This window comes from Phacochoerus africanus, chromosome 5 (genome assembly GCF_016906955.1).
Source record: "Phacochoerus africanus isolate WHEZ1 chromosome 5, ROS_Pafr_v1, whole genome shotgun sequence".
NCBI lineage: Eukaryota > Metazoa > Chordata > Mammalia > Artiodactyla > Suidae > Phacochoerus > Phacochoerus africanus.
The window spans coordinates 28,543,181-28,563,335 of record NC_062548.1 but is presented as its reverse complement, the minus strand read 5'-3'; the positions used below and the strand labels follow the sequence as shown (position 1 = coordinate 28,563,335).

At 36.4% G+C, this 20,155-nt stretch overlaps 1 protein-coding gene across 1 annotated transcript in view; it reads left to right on the top strand.

Moving 5' to 3' along the window:
* The window catches only part of LOC125128405 (phospholipid-transporting ATPase ABCA3-like), a 195,777-nt gene that overhangs the window by 147,027 nt on the left and 28,595 nt on the right, over positions 1 to 20,155 (top strand). The window contains exon 24 of the mRNA XM_047782760.1: positions 12,751 to 12,943. Coding sequence (XP_047638716.1) covers positions 12,751 to 12,943 — 193 coding nt within the window. The remainder of the gene's footprint in view (positions 1 to 12,750; positions 12,944 to 20,155) is intronic.

Sequence of the window (20,155 nt, the reverse complement as noted above, 5' to 3'; positions counted from 1 at the left end):
CATCCAAGTCTTCAAAACTATTGGCATACAGTTGTTCATAACATTTCTTTATGCTCTTTTAAGGTCTGTTTATAAATATTGATATCTGCTCCTTATATTCACTCACACTCCCCTAACCGATCTGTCAGATCAATATTTACCATTTTCTGAAGAGCTTCTTTTTGGTTTTGTTCATTATTGTCTATTTTTTGTGTCCTGTTTTATGGATTTCTGTTTTTATATTTATTTTTTCGAACTTCTATTTACCTGGGATTAAGTTTGCTGTGCTTATTCTATTTTTTTCAAGTTCAAATGTTACATTTTAAACCTTTTTTCTTTGGACTATAGAAGCATTTAAAGCTATAAAGTTCCTTTTAAGTGTTCTTTTAGTTGCATCCCACAAATTCAGGTATGATGTGTTTTCGCTATCATTGTGTTAGAAATATTTTCTAATTTCTTTTACAATTTCTTTGACTCCTGCATTGTTTACCAAATGTTTCATGTCTGTCTAGGCTCCTGTGATTATTTATATTTGTGCTTTACCAAAAGTTAATCTAAGTTTATATTTAGGCCTCCCTTGGCTAAGCCTCTCCTGGTTCTTACATCCTGGACATGATTATCCTACAGGACATCTTAACTGCTTAATCACCACTGGTCTGAAGTAAGAAAATGCTCCTGTCCCATTCAAAGCAGTCCTAGGTTCTAAAACCTCCTAAAATATTAGATCTTGATTAGAATGTTCTCATGGAATATCTAAGAACTCTTAATCAGCATGCCTCCATAGCCTACGTTACACCAAATAAGTATGAAATAAATACTAAATCTGACCTCTTCTAGGGATTAAGTATTCTCCATGAAGTAATTTTAGGATGGTTGGTTTGGGAAAATTTCTGCTCACTTTCATTGTAAGAATAGTAGTCGTAATGTTATTCATTTTTCAGAGACAAAAACTTGTTTATTAATATTCTCTGAAGAGTTATGCACAATTTAAAGAACACCAAAAATGAAAAATTAATCTTCAGTCATTATAAATTCAGCATTCTGATGCTCAGAGCCCTACTATATATTTGTGTAACATGAGAGGAGATTAAGAGGTGGTCTTTGAGAAAAGTAAGAATATTTTATCCCATAAAACTTAATAAGCCTTTCCATAAATGTCAGATTAGACTAGAAAAGCCACCTGGAAATCTAGAGGCCTAATGAAAGAATATGGTAGAGGCTGTATTTTTTTTTCTACTTTACATTCTCTGCAGAAACAATTTGTATGTACAGAGAAGCACTGAGAATATTTTGTCAAGATGCCTCTGTTGAGTTCATTGTTGCTTTTCAAAATTTTTGTTTGCATTAGGAGTGTTTGAAGAGGCCAGAGACCTTCAGAAGGCCTACCTTGGCTCAGCCTCTCCTGGTTCTTACATCCTGGACATAACTTCTCATTTCCTGATTAGAGTATCTTCATCTATAACACAGTACCAATACGACACAGTTGACAAAATTTTGAATATTAAATAATGAAGATATACAATCATACTTATATTTGGAATCTGAAAAAGTCAAATATGCAGAACCAGAGAGTAGAACATGTTGGCAGTGGTGTAGAGGTGGGGGAAATGGGGCAATGTTTGTCATAGGGAATAAAGTTGCAGTTGTGTAGGAGGGAATAAGTCTATAGAGCTAATATAGAGTAACAACTGCAGTTAATTCTCTATTGAATACTGGAAATTTGCTAAGAAAGTAGATTTTAGGTGTTCAATCATACAAAAATGGTAACCATGTAAATAAAAGATAACTGAATTAGCTTGACTGTAGCAATTATTTCACTATGTATATCAAATTTCGTGTTGTACGTCTTAAATATGTATGTAATTTTTATTTCAATATAATATTAAATATTTAAATATATGAAAGAGCTTTAAAAGTAGAAAAAAATAATTAAAAAAACATAGTGTCCTCAGCAAAATAGCTGAGTAGGCAGCTCTAGGAAATTATCCATCTACAGAAACATTTTTTAAAAATTACAGACTTTCAGAATCAACTCTGTTGGAACTCTGGAAAATGATCAAAGTTTTACCAAAAACAAGCAAGTGCTGAATCAAAAAAAAAACTTAAAGCAGGATATATTTGTAACATTTATACGTACACTTGTATGACCGCTTCTTTAGCTTGGCAGCAGTCTTGAAGATACAGTCATTGCTCCTAAGTGGGATCTTTCGCTCCATAAGGAACTGAGAAGATCTTCACAAATTTGGGTGTAGATCTATTCTATTATGTCTGGGATTTGCCTGGACAACTGTTTCACATAACTCAGAACTCAGTAGACATGAAAAGGAATGAGCATTTGCTAAAAATGCTGTAAGATGAATAAACAATTCCAAGAAGTCTGAAAAAAATATTACAGTTCATGCATAATATTGCTTAAGGCTAGAGATGAAAGTCCAAGGATAATTACTTTGGGAAATTAGGGTATTCAAAAGAACCATGATATATGGGGGATTTTTATAGACAGTCTCACACATGCCAAGGACAAGATGGTTGCTCCGGAAGGATACGTGAAGATCATAAGCATACACTTTGGTTGATTCCTAGGCTTGGAGAAGTCTTCAAAGATTGGTAGTGTTGTGGGTTTTTTTTTTAAGACATTCAAGAAAATCTTGGAAACAAGCTAAGGAACAGAGACCATTCATGACAAAGAATAAAGTCTCAGCAAAAGTATTTGGGAAGCATTCAATGATTAAAAAAAAATCAACCAAAACAGAATACCATAGATAATGAGAACCTGATTTCCAGAGTTAGCACGTTATAATATTCAAATATCCAGTTTCCAAAAAAGTTCACAAGGTATACAAATAAACAGAAAAAAAATGACCCACTAAAAGAAACAAAGTCAACAGAAACTCTCTCTGAGAAAGCCTAGAAAAAGACTTTAAAATTTCTGTCAAATATACTTGAATAACTAAGGGAAATAATTTTAACAAGACATAAAAGTAACCATAAGAATAATGTCCCATAAAATGGAGATTAACAATAAAGAGTCCAAAGTTTTTTTTAAAAAAAGACTGAACAGAAATTAAAAGTGCATTGACACTTTAACTAGGAAATGAAAAATTCACTGGAGGTGTTACGGAAAGATTTAAGCAGGCAAAATACAGATTCAGTGAACTAGGAGACAGGACAATTGAAAGTTTTGAATCTTAAATTCAGACAGAAAAATAGTGAAGAAAAGTGAACAAAGCCTAAGTGACTTTGGGACACAATCAAGAAGACTGGTATATACATAATAGGAGTCCCAGAAGGAGAAAAGAGAGAAACAGAGGGAGAAAGAATATTTCAAGAAATAGTAGTCAAAGACTTCCAAAATTTGATGAAATGTGTGAATCTACAAATCCAGGAAGCTTGGCAAACCACACATAGGATAAATTCAGAGATCCTTATGAAGACACGTGGAAATCAAACTCTAGAAAGACAAAAGGGAGGATCTTGCAACCATCAAGAGAGAATCAACTCATCAAACACAAAGAGTTATCAATATGGTTCATAGTGGATTTCACATTAAAAGTCTTGGAGACAAGAAAACAGAATTTTTTTGTCTGACAATCAAGAATTACATTTTATTTAAAAATTTTTACTATGATTGATTTATAATGTTCTGTCAATTTCTGCTATACAGCAAACCAACCCAGTCATACTTATATATACATTCTTTTTCTCACATTATCCTCCATCATGTTCCATCACAGTGATTGGATATAGAGTTCCCTGTGTTATACATCAGGATTGCATTGCCCATCCACTCCAAAAGCAAGAGTTTTCATCTACTGACCCCAGACTCCCAATTCATCCCACTCCTTCCCCCTCCCCCCAGCAAACACAAAAGGTCCATGATCTTTTCTGTTTTGTAGATAGACCATTTGTGCCACATTTTAGACTCTACATATAAGTAATATCACATGGTGTCTGTCTTTCTCTTTCTGGCTTAATTCACTCAGTATGAGAGTTTCTAGTTCCATCCATTTTGCTGCAAATGGCATTATTTTGTCTTTTTTGTGGCTGAGTAGTATTCCATTGTATATATGTACCATATCTTCCTAATACATTCATCTATCAATGGGCATTTATGTTGTTTCCATGTCTTGGCTATTGTGAATAGTGCTGTGATGAACATAGGGGTGCATGTATCTTTTTCAATGAAATTTTTGTCTGGATATATGCAAGGAGTGAAATTGCTGGGTAATATGGTAGTTCTATATTTAGTTTTTTGAAATATTTCCATCCCATTTTCCGTAGTGATTGTACCAAGTTATATTCTCACCAATGGTATAGGAGCATTCCCTTTTCTCCACACCCTCTCCAGGGTTTATTTGTTGACTTGTAATAATGGCCACTCTAACTGGTGTGAGGTGTACTTCATTGTACTTTTGATTCACATTTCTCTAATAATTAGTGATGAGCATTTCTTCATGTGTCTGTTGGCCATCTGTATGTCTTCTTTGGTGAAATGTCTATTTAGGTCTTCTGCCCATTTTTCATTTGGGTTGCTTGTTTTTTGTTGTTGAGTTGTATGAGTTTTTTGTATATTAGGGATATTAAACCTTTGTCAGTTGAGTCATTTGAAAAAATTTTCTCCCATTCTGTGGGGTGTCTTTTCATTTTTTTCCACTGTACAGCATGGGGACCCAATTACACATACATTTATACATAGTTTTTTTCTCCCATTGTAGTGCTGTGATGTAAGTATCTAGACATAGTTCTCAGTGCTACTCAGCAGGATCTCATTATAAATCCATTCCAAGAGCAATAGTTTGCATTCATTAACCCAAGCCCCCAATCCCTCCAACTCTGAGATTTAACCTTTAGACAAGATACCATCAAACTCCTGGAAGAGATCATAGGTAAAACATTCTCTGATATCAGCCTTATGAATATTTTCTCATGTCAGTCTCCCAAATCAACAGAAATCAAAAAAAAACCAATGGGACCTAACCAAACTGACAAGCTTTTGCATAGCAAAAGAAACCAAAAAGAAAACAAAAAGACAATTTACAGAATGGGAGAAAATATTTTCAAATGATGCAACTGACAAGGGCTTAATCTCTAGAATATACAAGAAACTTATACAACTCAACAGCAAAAAATCCAACAACCCAATGGGAAAAATGTCTTTTCATTTTTTAATGGTTTCTCTGATGTGCAGAAGGTTTTGAGTTTAATTAGGTCCCACTTGTTTATTTGTGTCTTTATTGTCTTTATTCAAGGAGGTGAGTCAAACAAGATGTTGCTGTGATTTATATCAAAGAGTGTTCTGCCTATGTTTTCCTCTAGGAGTTTAATAGTGTCTGGCCTTATATTTGGGTACATTTTGAGTTTATTTTTGTGTATGGTGTTAGACAATGTTCTAATTTCATTCTCTTAAATGCAGTTGTCCAGTTTTCCCAGCACCATTTATTGAAGAGACTGTTTTCCTCCACTGTATGTTCTTGCCTCCTTTGTCATAGATTAATTGACCCTAGGTGTTGGGGTTTATTCCTGGGCTTTCCATCTTGTTCCATTGATCTATATTTCTGTTTTTTGTGCCAGCACCATACTGTTTTGATGACAGTAGTTTTGTAATAGAGTCTGAAGTCAGGGAGCCTGGTTCCTTCAGTTCCATTTTTTTCTTTTCAATATTTGTCTATTTGAGGTCTTTTGTTCTTCCATACAAATTTTAAAATATTTTGTTCTAATTCTGTAAAGAATGTCATTGGTAATTTAATAAGGAGTGCATTGAATCTGTAGATTGCCTTAGGTAGTATTGTCATTTTGATTATATAGATGTTTCCAATCCAAGAGCATGGTATATTTTTCCAGATATTTATGTCTTCTTTGATTTCTTTCATCAGTGTCTTATAGTTTTCAGAGTACAGGTCTTTTGTTTCTTTAGGTAGGTTTATTCCTAGGTATTTTATTCTTTTTGATGCAATGGTAAATGCGATTGTTTCCTTAATTTCTCTTTCTGATCTTTCATTGTTAGTATATAGAAATGCAATTTATTTCTGTGTATTAATTTTGTATCCTGAGACTTTACCAAATTCATTGATGAGCCCTAGGTTTTCTGATAGTGTCTTTAAGATTTTCTAGGTATAGAATCATGTCATCTGCAAACAGCGATATTTTAATTCTTCTTTTTCAATCTAGATTCCTTTTATTTATTTTTCTTCTCTTATTTGTATGACTAGGACTTTCAAGACTATGTTGAAGAACATTGCTGAAAGAGGACATCCTTGTCTTATTCCTGACCTTAGGGGTCATGCTTTCAGTTTTTCACCACTGAGAATGATCTTAGCTGTGGGCTTTTCATATATGGTTTTTATTATGTTGAGGGAGGTTACCTCCATGGTGGCCTGGGCCACTTCTTCAAACATTCTCATTTGCAGTACTCTGCCCTCCCACTCTTCTAGGCCATCTCACACAGCCAACAACCATCTTATTTCTGGGCTTGTTCTCTAAACTCCATGCTTCAGTACTCAACCTCTGCCTGTATCTGTTGACTTGTGTCTCAGACTTGATGGCACAAGGGGTTGCACGGACCCCCTGTATATGTCTCATTCTGTCCTTCTTGCCACAGACCAGCTGTTAAGAATTCCTCTGAGCATCCAAATCTCCTTTTCTGACCCAGCTTGAGCCCCCACTGGTGAGGGGACACCCCCAGGTGTGACAATTCTTTTGTCTTACAGCTCCCTGCATGGGTTGCAGAAACCAACCCTCTTCCACCTTTAAAAAAAAAAATCTTAAGTCCTACCTATTTATGTGGAGATCCTCTCTCCTTATGGTTATAAAAATGGACAGGTTGGGGGGGGTGGAAGGATAGACAGGGGTTTGGAATTGGCGTATGCACACTGAGGTATATGGAATGATTGATGAGCAGGGACATATGATAATATGTCAAATATTATCCCAATATCCTGTGATAATCTTATGTGGGAAAAGAATCTGAAAGAGAATGGATATGTGTATAGGTATGACTTTGTTGTACAGCAAAAATTATCACAACCCTGTAAATCAACTGTACTTCAATAAAAAATTAAAAATCCCCCCAAATATTATTAATTAAAACCCTTTCTATAAAGTAAGCATTAGGATCATATTGAAGTTTTATGAAATAAGTAAAAATTAGAATTCTAATTTAATAAAACCCTTCTAGAGAGCAAGGGGGAAACAGCTTCTCTGCTCATTATGTGAAGTTATCATAACTTTGACATCATAAATAGAAAAGAATAAAAGAAACATTACAAGATGAAATCACTCATAAATATAGATGTAAAATTCTGAGCAGAATACTGCAAACTGAATTCAGCCAAGTACAGAAAAGATAACTCATTATGACCAAACTAGATTTTTCCCAGTAATGCAGATTAGATTTAATGGATCTATGATAGACTTGGAAAGTCTTTTAATGTAATTCACAATATTAATAAATCAATAGTGGAAAATCATATATGTAAACATATTACCTTGAGTTTTTGAAACTTTAAAATATGATTCATTATAACTAGGTAAAAATTTCAATAAATTCATATTTGCAAAAAGTATACAAAGATATCATATTCACTGATAAATTATTTAAAATATTCCCTTCAAATTCAACATGATATCTAGGGTCCTGATCAGTAGAGTAATAGATAAAAGTAAAGAATATGAGAATAGAAAGGAAGAAATTAAACTAGCATTATTCAGAGATGACATGAAAATTAGGATATTATCAGAGACATGGGAAATATATAAAGAGGCAAACCAAAACTGCAGATAGCAATTCTGCTTTTCTCTAGATCTTATAGTGTTCAGCCATTATGCACAGATGCTTACACTGATTGTTTCTGATTTGTATCTAGTCTGGTTTGTTGACATTCTACACTTATTGATTAGTACACATGCTGAATTGGAAGATAAATATTTTGTAACATACATTACAACATGTTTTTCTCAACTTTTATCTTTCTCCCCACCCTACCCTTATGGTATCCTTCAATAATTTTTCAGTTAAGTAATCATATTTCTCCTTTATCTAGGAAGATTTTCTTCTACTCTTTAGAGGTGAGAAGATACATATGTATTCCACAGAGAGACTAAATACTTACAACATTAGCCATTTTCCTTATTAAAATATTTACAATATATTACAATATTCACCATATTATGTTAATTTCAGGTGAACAGCATAGTGACTCAATATTTTTCCAGATTAAATGCCATTATAAGTTATTACAAGATAATGCGTGTAATTTCCTGTGCTATATGTTATATTCCTGTTGCTTATCTGTTTTATATACAGTAGTTTGATATTTGTTAATCCTATACACCATTCTTGTCCCTCCCAGTTTCCTTTTGTCCTTTTGTAACTACAAGTTTGTTTTCTGTATCTGTTTCTGTTGTCCATATAAATTCATTTGTATTATTATTTAGATTCAACATAAAAGAGATATGTACTATTTATCTTTTTCTGTCTGACATTTCACTAAGCATATTATTCTCAAGATCCTTTCATGTTGCTGCAAATTGTAGAATTGCATTCCTTTTACGGCAGTACACACACACACACACACACACACACACACACATACTGTGGGCATTTGGGTTGCTTCATATGTTGACTATTATAATTAGTTCAATTTGAAATGTTGTGGTGCATGTATCCATTTGAATTAGTGTTTCCAACTTTTCTGTGTATATACCCAGGAGTGGAATTGTTGGATGATGTAGTAGTTCTATTTGTAGTTTCCTGAGAACATTCATACCATTTTCCACAGTGGCTGCACCAATTTAAATTCCCACCAACAGTGTACAAATGTTACCTTCCTCCATATTCTTTTTTTTTTTTTTGCCTTTTTACCTATTCTAGAGCTGCTCCCCGTGGCATATGGAAGTTCCCAGGCTGGGGTCGAATCAGAGCTGTAGCCGCCAGCCTACACCAGAGCCACAGCAATGTGGGATCCAAGCTGCATCTGCAACCTACACTACAGCTCACAGCAACACTAGATCCTTAACCCACTGAGCAAGGCCAGGGATCAAACCTGCAACCTCATGGTTCCTAGTCGGATTTGTTAACCACTGCGCCACAACGGGAACTCCCACTTTCCTCCATATTCTAACCAGCAATTGTTATTTGTAGAATTTTCTTTTTACAGCCACACCCACAGCATATGGAAGTTCCTGGGCCAGGGACTGAATCCAAGCCATAACTTCAACCTACAGCACAGCTGCAGTGATACTGGATCCTTTAACACACTGTGTCAAGCCAGAGAGTAAACCCACACTTCCACAGCAACTCAAGCTGCTCCAGTCCAATTCTTAACCCACTGCACCACAGTGGGAACTCCTAGAATTTGTGATGATAGGCATTCTGACAGATATGACTTGATACCTCATTGTTATTTTGGTTTGAATGTGTATAATAATTAGTGATGTTGAGCATCTTTTTATGTGCCTGTTACCATCTGAATGTCTTCTTTAAAAAAATCTTTATTCAGGCCTTCTGCCTGTTTTTTTGATTCAGTTGTTTTTTTTTGACATTGAATTGAGGGTGATATTTGTATATATTGGATTTTAACCAATCCCTTGTCAGTTGCATAATTTTCAAATATTTTGTTCCATCCCATAGGTATTCTTTTCATTTTGTTGAAGGTTTCCTTTTTAAGTTTCACTAGATTCCATTTGTTTATTTTTGCTTTTATTTCTTTTGCCTTAGGAGATTGATCCAAAAAAATATTGATGCTGTTTATGTCAGGGTGTTCTGCCTGTTTTCTTCAAAGAGTTTTATAGTTTTAGGTCTGACATTTAGGTTTATTTTTGTATTCTGTGTGAGGGAATGTTCTAATCTTATTGTTTAATATGTGGTGACCAGTTTTCTCAGCACTACTTGTTGATGAGACTTTTTTCCATTGTACATTCTAACCTTTTTTGTCATAGACTACTGGGTGCGTGGACTTATTTATGAGCTCCCTAGTCTGTTCAATTTTTCTGTGTGTCTACTTTTGTGCCAATACCATGCTGTTTTGATTACTGTAGCTTTGTAGTATACTCTGAAGACTAAAATGGTTATATCCCCAGGTTTGTTCTTTTATCTCAAAATTGCTTTGGCAATTCAAGCTCTTTTTTGATTCTATATTAAATTTTTTATTTTCATTTTAAAAATTATATTTCACATAGTTTTTTTTATTAAGGTATAATTTATGTACAGTCTTGTGCCAATTTCTGCTATACAGCAAAGTGCCCCAGTCATACATATATATAAATTCCCTTTCCTATATTATCTTCCATCATGATCTTTCCCAAAAGACTGGATATAGTTCCCAGTTATAAAGTAGAACCTTTTTGTTTATCCATTCTAAATGTAATAGTTTGGATATACTAACCACAAACTTCCAGTTTATCCCACTTCCTCCCCCTTCTCCTTCTGCAACCACAAGTCTGTTTTCTATGTCTGTGACTAGGTTTCTGTTATGTAAATATGTTCATTTTTGCCAAAATTTAGTTTCCATATATGTGATATCATATGGTATTTGTCTTTCTCTTTCTGACTTACTTCACTTAATATGATAATCTCTAGTTGTATACATGTTGCTGCAAATGGCATTATTTCTTTCTTTTTAATGGCTGAGTAGTGTTCTGTGGTATATATGTACTAAATATTCTGAATGCATTCGTCTATCAATGGGAATTTAGGTTGCTTCCATATACGTTGCATTCATGTCTTAACTATCATGAATAGTCTTGCTATGAACATAGAGATGCATGTATCTTTTTGAATGATAGTTGTGTCTAGATATATGCCCAGGGGTGGGATTGCTAGATCATATGGTAATTCTATATTTAGTTTTCTGAGGAACCTCCATACTGTTTTCCATAGTGGTTGTACCAATTTACATTCCCACCAAATTGTATGATGGTTCCCTTTTCTCCACACCCTCACCAGAATTTATTTGTAGACTTATTTATGATGACTCTTCCAACTGGTGTGAGGTGGTAACTCATTGTAGATTTGATTTGACTTTCTCTAATAGTGATGTTTTCTGTGCATTTTTACATGTGCTTACTGGCCATCTGTAGGTCCTTTTTGAGAAATATATATTTAGTTCTGTCCATTTTTCAATTGGGTTGTTTGGGTTTTTTGTTAATTAGTTGTATGAGTTTTCTGTATATTTTAAAGATTACACCCTTGTTACTTGCCTACTTTGCAACTATTTTCTCTCATTCCAGTGGATGTCTTTATATTTTTTGATGGTTTCCGTTGCTGTGCAAAATCTTGTAAGTTTGATTAGGTCCCATTTGTTTATTTTCGTTTTTATTTCTATTGCCTTGGGAGGCTGACATAATAAAACATTTGTATGGTTTATGTCAGAGAATGCTTTTCTTATGTTCTATTCTAGGAGTATTATGGTTTTAAGTCTTAAGTTTTATGTCTTAAGCCATTTTGAGCTTATTTTTGTGCATGGTGTGAGGATATGTTCTAGTTTCATTTATTTACACGCAACTGTTGAGTTTTACCAGCACCAGTTACTAATGAGACTTTTTCCCATTTTATATTCTTGCCTCCTTTGTCAAAAATTAATTGACCATAGGTGTCTGAGTTTATTTCTGGGCCCTTTATTCTTTTCCATTGATCCTATGTCTGTTTTTGTACCAGTGCCACATTATCTTGATTTCTGTAGCTTTGTAATATTGTCTGAAGTCTGGGAGAGTTATGCCTCCTGCTTTGTTCTTTTTTCATCAGGGTAGCTTTGGCAATTCTGGGTCTTTAATGGTTCCAAATAAATTTTTGGATTATTTGTTCTAGGTCTGTGAAAAATGTCATGGGTAATTTGATAGGGATCACCTTAAATCTGTAGATTATTTTGGGTAGTATGGCCATTTTAACAATATTAATTCATCCAATCCAGGAGCATGGGATATCTTTCTGGGTTTTTTTTTTTTTTTTTGGAATCATCTTAAAATTCCTTCATCAATGTTTTATAGTTTTCTAAGCATCCTGTTTAAAGTCACATCAAGTATATACCTAGGAATAAATTTAACAAGGGGGTGAAACACCATTTGTTACTTTTAGCATGTACTCAAGTGGCCAATAAATGTCCAGAATTATTCTTTCTGGTTACCACCTTATGTGTATCTAAACCAGTTGCTATTCCCTTTGGGACACACTTGGTATGACATAACCACTTAGAAAATTTCTATATTTGCAACCTCACTTGTGTTGGTATCTTACAAATTTTTTTCAGATATATTTTGTCTTTATTCCCAATTATCTGAATTCAATCTTGAATTCTTAATATCTTGACCCGTAACCATCTTTATATTTTCTCCTATATATTCATCATATATTATACGCATTAGTTTACTATTTAGAGAAACCTCAGTTAGCTTTAAGTTTTGTCCTCTGGAGATGTGCCTCCTTTCAACTGATGAAATGTTCTTTATCTCTTTCTCACTGTTGAGTCCTAGGCTGTGTTTCCCACTTTGTTTTCCTTTTTTATTGATCATATAGGATATGAAATATGAGAAATAATCAGTATGGGTTTACTATTCACATCAGGTGAGAGGGAGACAGATTATATAGACATCAACTTTCCCAAAAGGACTTTCAAATTCTGTAATTATCAACATACAATATGCTACAAGACATTAGAAATTGTATACTTAGTGACAAGAGTTTCACAAGAGTAATATGATGGCTTTGTAGTTTTCTCAGTTTATTTTGAGAAACTTGGGGAGCTTTTGTTTTCATGGGGCAGATAATTTCATATAAAGCATGCTAATGTTATCATCTTTTTAATCATAGACAAGGAGTCTGCTTCTAAAAGCCACATGCTTAATTCAATGATGTTGTTACCCATACATAATTTGGGGATGAGCATCAGCAGATATTATGATTTCCAGCAGACAAAAGCAACATGCGCCTCAAAGAAAAACGTTCCTATCTTCATGAATTGTAGTGAAGAAGGTAAGTATACAGGGCTTCCCAAGGCTCATCAGAGTTACCACTAGTCAACAACTTACTGCATGTGAGTAGCTCTCCCTACATTATTCTGAATCTTCACAGTTATTCAAGCTATGTGTTATTATCCTCACTTTGAGGAAACTAAAGCTTTTACAGATTGGTGAAATATCTTATATGAGTTAGAGCTAAGATTCAAAGCTTATATGCTTAGTGTACTTTCTCATGAGAAATAACCTCCAAAAATGAATGAAAAAAGAAAATGTGGTATAAATCTCAGATATATATATCTCCATAAAAGAGGAGAAAATCTTGTCACTTATGGGAACATGAATATACTTTGAGAGTATTATGTATAGTAAAATAAGTCAAAGTCAAATTCAATATTATCTCTCTTACAATGTGGAATCTGAAACTTAAGAAACGTGGAATCTTAAAAAAAAAAGAACTCATATACAATAGATTGATGGTTGCAAGAAGCGGGAAGTATGAGATTGAGTGAAACAGGTGAAGATATCCAAAAGTTTAAACTTCCAGTTAAAAAATAAATTAATTATGAGGATATAATTGCAGGTAACTAATATTAGTATTACCATTATTAGTAATATTACTATAACTAAGGTAACTATAGGTAATAATAATGTGTTGTGTATTTGAAAGCTCCTAAGAGAGTATGTATTAAAAGTTCTCATCACAAGAAAAAACATAACTGTATGGTGATGAATGTTGACTTATTGTGATTGTTTCTCAGTATATACAAAAATTAAATTATTATTCTGTATAACTGAAGCTAATGTTATATGTGAATTATGTCTCAATTTTAAAAACATATAATAAAAAATAAGCATAAAAATTATAAACCTAGAAATTCAAGAAACTGAGTAAACTTCATATATGTTAAAACCAATGAAATTCATGCCGAGATACATCATAATCTAGCTTTGAAAACGAAAGACGAGAAAAGTAGCTACAAAAAATTACACCTTAACCATAGGGCAAAACAGTTCCTCTAATTTATAGATTTCTCATCAGAAACCATGAAGACTCGAGGAACTGATACATTATTATCAAGTGCTGAAATGAAAAACCTGTCACCTCAAAATTCTATATACATAGGAAATATCTTTTAAAAATAAAGGGAAAATAAGTTGTTTTAAGATTAAGAGTATCTACAGGAAGTTTTGATGTGTAGAAATCCTAAAAGAATGGCTATAAAGATTCTAGAAATATAAATGATTGAAGAAGTAATTTTAGAATATAAAGAAAAAAAGGACAGGAGTTCCCATTGTGGCACAGTGGAAACGAATCCAACTAGGAACCATGAGGTTGCAGGTTAAATCCCTGGCCTGCATCAGTGGGTTAAGGATCTGGCATTACTGTGAGCTCTGGTGTAGGCTGCAGATGCGGCTTGGATCTGGCATTGCTGTTGCTATGGTGTAGGCCGGCAGCCTTAGCTCTGATAGACCCCTGGCCTGGGAACCTCCTTATGCCACGGGTACGGCCCTAAAAAGACAAAAAGACAAGAAAAAAAAAAGAACAATGTAAAGAATAAAATCGTGGGAGAGAGGACAAGATGGCGGAGGAGTAGGGGGACACGCTTGCCCTCTCCCACAAACACAACAAAAAAAAGCACATCTACAGAATAAATGACTCGCACAGAACAGCAACCAATCGCTGGCAGAAGAACCTAAACTCCAATAACGGCAAGAAGTACGTGACATTACGGGACAGAACGGGAGAAAAGAGGAGAGTGAGAGAAGGTGAATCCGAGCGGGATGGCCGCTCCCAAAAGGGAACTGCGGAGGAGAAAGGGACCCCGCACCCTGGAAAGTCACCTACCCGGGGGAAAGATCAAACGAACCGGAGGAATCTCCAGATGCAGAGAAGAGTGTAGCAGTAAGTTGGAGTACGGAAAAGCCAATCAAGAACCGAACGGACCATCTGAACTACGGGCACAGTCACCAAAAATTGAGACGCCTGGGTGGGGGCTGGGCACCGAGACCTCGCCTCTGAGGGTTGGTCACCAAGAAAGGGCTAGGGGATGCCTGGGTGGGGGCTGGGCACTGAGACCTAGGCTCCAGAGGTTAGTCCCCAGGCTGGGGGGGCGGGGCGGAGCGGAAACTGCTTGGGAGGTCTAGAAACCATTTGATGGGGCAGAGACTGCCTGGGAGACTAGAAAACAAAGCTGTCGCAGAGGAAGGGAGCAATACTCTAGGGGCAGGGAAGTGGAAAGCCACATCAGAGGGAACCTGGGAAAAGAGCCTGGTCTGCACCCGTGCTGGGGAGGGGAGAGAAGAAGGGGTGGGTCCCCATAGAATATCTCCCATGCCACAGCAAGCTTACAGGCCCGCTAGCTAGCTGAAAGCTGTGCTTCCCAGTGCATCCCCTCCCCCCACCCCCACCACCCCCTACGCTCTCGCCGAACCTGGGGCTGCCTGCCATCCAGGAGGGCTGGCCTCAACAATTGCCTGAAGCCTACCACCGCAGGGGCTGTCCCTGCACAGGCCTGCTTGCCCTTTGGAGGGGCTACACTTCCGCAGAGTAGCACCAAACACCTCCAGCCCCCAAGAAAAGGCCTGCAGCCCAGAAAAGCTAGAACAAGCCTAGCCAGGCAGTGAATAGATCTGCCTAATTCCCGGATGGTTTTTCTGAGTCAGGCTGCCCCGGGGAGGAGCCTCTTCGGTTTCCAATGGCCCTGCTACCCGCCCAAGCCCCCAGGGGGTGCCCTAGTAGATCAGCTGCATAGGACTGCCAGCTCCAGGCAGGACCCCCTGCAGCCCAGAAAAGCTGTAACAAGCTCGGCCGAGCCGGGAAAAGATCTCAGACAGTCTTTCTGAGTCAGGCTGCCCCGGGGAGGAGCCTCTTCGGTTTCCAATGGCCCTGCTACCCGCCCAAGCCCCACTCCCACGGAATAGCTGCTCAGCACCACCAGCCCCCTAGAAGACCCCCTGCAGCCCAGAAAAGCTGCAACAAGCTTGGCCAGACTGTGAAAAGATCTGCCTACATTCTCAGGCCATCCTTCTGAGTTGGGCTGCCCTAGGGAAGAGCCTCTTAGGTTCTCAGTGACCCAGATAGCTGCTCCAGCCCCCAGGGGGTGCTGCACTCCTGAGGAACAGCTGCCCAACACCGCCAACCCCCTGCAAGAACCCCACAGCCTAAAAACACCAGAGCAAGCTCTGCATGACCAAGTGAAATCTGCTACCATCGTGGTGTGGACCTCCCAGTCATGTCTGCCCTCAGGAAGTCCTCCTTTGCTTCAAAGAAACACTGTTAGCCCCATCAACACTCCGGAAAAGTCACACTGCCTCAAAAAAGATGGACCAACAATGCCAGCCCTCAGGAAATATTCCACGGCAGTGACAAGGCAAACACTGCGCGATAACAGAGAGTACAACTCCCTCAGGAGAAAGAAAACAACAAGCAAGATGAAGAAGCAGAGAAACCACCCCCAGTCAAACCAACAGGAGAACTCACCTAAAACAGTCAACAATGAAACGGATCTCTGCAGTCTGACAGACCTGGAGTTCAAAAGAGAAATGGTGAAAATACTGAAGGAATTAAGAGAAGATATGAACAGTAATGCAGATACCCTCAGAAAGAAACTAGAAAATATAAGGAGGAGCCAAGAAAAACTAGAACATTCATTTGCAGAGATGCAAACTGAACTAAGGGCAGTAAAAACCAGAATGAATAATGCAGAAGAACAAATCAGTGATATGGAAGATAGAATAATGGAAATCACTCAATCCGGTCAACAGACAGAAAACCGAATCAAAAAACTGGAAAGCAATATAAGAGACCTATGGGATAATATAAAGCAGGCCAATCTACGCATAATAGGAATACCAGAAGGAGTAGAAAAAGATAAGGGGATGGAAAATATATTTGAAGAAATTATCGCTGGAAACTTCCCAAATCTAAAGGATGCTGGGTTCAAGATACAAGAAGCACAGAGGGCCCCAAACAAACTGAACCCAAACAGACCCACACCAAGACACATCATAATAAAAATGGCAAAAGTTAGTGATAAAGAGAGGATCCTAAAGGTAGCAAGAGAAAAACAGAATGTTACCTACAAGGGAACCCCCATAAGAATATCAGCTGACTTCTCTACAGAAACACTACAGGCCAGGAGGGAATGGCAAGAGATATTTAAAGTGCTCAAAGGAAAAAATATGCAACCTAGAATACTCTATCCAGCAAGAATATCATTTAAAATAGAAGGGGAAATAAAAATTTTTTCCAACAAACAAAAACTTAAAGAATACTGCAACACAAAACCCAGGTTAAAGGACATATTGAAAGGGCTTCTCTAAACCAAAAAGAAAGGAAGGAAAGGGAAGAAAAAAGAAAAGGAAAAAAGAAAAAAAAGAAGAAGAGGAAGAACTAGGACTGAGGAAACTGCAATCAGAGAGCAGTCACTCAAATAAGCCAGCATACAGATTTAATCATGAACAGGCCTCAAACAAAATAAAATTAAAAAGAAACAAATAAAAAAGAGTCATCAAAACCATAAAATGTGGGCAAGGGATGTTAGGAAGTAAATAACCCTTTTTGTTTGTTTTTATGTTTCTCTTCTTAATTTTAATATAGTAATGAAGTGTTTGAACTTACAGGACCATCAGGCTAAAACACACAATTATGGGAAGGGGTTAGCATACTTAAAAAACAGCCAAAACCAAAGCCACAAGCCAAAACCAAATATTTCATTTGCAGAAAATGAAGAAAAAATACACTCAAGCAGATAATAACAGGAGACCATCCAACCAAAAAAAAAAAAAAAGAAAAGAAGAATGGAGAACCATAGAATCAACTGGAACACGAGGTTCAAATGGCAATAAATAATCATCTATCAATTATCACCTTAAATGTCAATGGACTGAACGCCCCAATCAAAAGACACAGAGTGGCTGAGTGGATAAAAAGGCAAAAACCTTCAATTTGCTGCCTACAAGAAACTCACCTTAGGACAAAAGATACATATAGATTGAAAGTGAAAGGGTGGGGAAAAATATTTCACGCCAATAGACAAGACAGAAAAGCAGAAGTCGCAATGCTCATATCAGACAAAATAGACTTTAAAACAAAAGACATAAAGAAAGATAAAGAAGGACACTACTTAATGATTAAGGGATCCATCCAAGGAGAGGATGTTACCATCGTCAACATATATGCCCCAAATGTAGGAGCACCCAGATACATACAACAAATATTAACAGACATAAAGGGAGATATTGATGAGAATACAATCATAGTAGGAGACCTTAATACCCCCCTCACATCAATGGACAGATCCTCTAGACAGAAAACCAATAAAGCAACAGAGATCCTGAAGGAAACAATAGAAAAGTTAGACTTAATTGATATCTTCAGGGCACTACATCCAAAAAAAGCAGAATACACATTCTTCTCAAATGCTCATGGAACATTCTCAAGAATCGAGCACATATTGGGACACAAAGCTAATCTCAATAAATTTAGGAGCATAGAAATTATCTCAAGTATCTTCTCTGACTACAACGCCATGAAATTAGAAATCAACCATGGGAAAAGGAAAGAGAAAAAACCTACTGCATGGAGACTAAACAACATGCTACTAAAAAACCAATGGGTCAATGAGGAAATCAAGAAGGAAATTAAAAACTACCTTGAAACAATTGATAATGAAGACACAACCGCTCAAAATCTATGGGATGCTGCGAAAGCAGTGCTCAGAGGGAAATTTATAGCAATACAGGCATTTCTCAAAAAAGAAGAAAGATCCCAAATTGACAACTTAACCCTCCACCTAAATGAATTAGAAAAAGAACAAAAAAGGCCTAAAGTCAGCAGAAGGAAGGAAATTATAAAGATCAAAGAAGAAATCAATAAAATAGAGATTCAAAAAACAATAGAGAAAATTAATAAAACCAAGAGCTGGTTCTTTGAAAAGGTAAACAACATTGACAAACCCCTGGCCAGACTCACTAAAAAGAGGAGAGAAAGAACCCAAATAACCAAAATTAGAAATGAAAAAGGAGAAATCACAACGGATACAGCAGAAATACAAAAAACCATAAGAGAATACTATGAACAACTATATGGCAACAAGTTTGACAATCTGGAAGAAATGGACAATTTTCTAGAATCTTACAGCTTGCCAAAACTGAATCAAGTAGAAACAGACCAACTGAACAGACCGATCACTAGAAATGAAATTGAAGAGGTCATAAAATCACTCCCTACAAATAAAAGTCCAGGACCAGATGGCATCACAGGTGAATTCCACCAAACATATAAAGAGGAACTGGTGCCCATCCTCCTTAAACTCTTTCAAAAGGTTGAAGAAGAAGGAATACTCCCAAAGACATTCTATGATGCCACCATCACCCTCATTCCAAAACCAGGCAGAGATACCACCAAAAAAGAAAACTATCGGCCAATATCATTGATGAATATAGATGCAAAAATTCTCAACAAAATCTTAGCCAACCAAATCCAACAACATATCAAAAAAATTATACACCATGACCAGGTTGGGTTCATCCCAGGTTCACAAGGATGGTTCAACATACGCAAATCCATCAGCATCATACACCACATTAACAAAAAAAAAGTCAAAAATCATATGATCATCTCAATAGATGCAGAAAAAGCATTTGACAAAGTCCAACATCCATTCATGATCAAGACCCTCGCCAAAGTGGGTATAGAGGGAACATTCCTGAACATAATCAAAGCCATTTATGATAAACCCACAGCAAATATAATCCTCAATGGGGAAAAACTGAAAGCCTTCTCACTCAAATCTGGAACAAGACAGGGATGCCCACTCTCACCAATGCTCTTCAACATCGTTTTGGAAGTCCTAGCCACAGCAATTAGACAAACAAAAGAAATAAAAGGCATCCATATAGGAAGAGAAGAGATCAAACTGTCACTGTATGCAGATGACATGATACTATACATAGAAAACCCTAAGGACTCAACCCCAAAACTACTTGAACTGATTAATAAATTCAGCAAAGTAGCAGGATATAAGATTAACATTCAGAAGTCAGTTGCATTTCTGTATACCAGCAATGAACTATTAGAAAAGGAATACAAAAATACGATACCTTTTAAAATTGCACCTCACAAAATCAAATACCTCGGAATACACCTGACCAAGGAGGTAAAGGACCTATATGCCGAGAACTATAAAACTTTAATCAAAGAAATCAAAGAAGATGTAAAGAA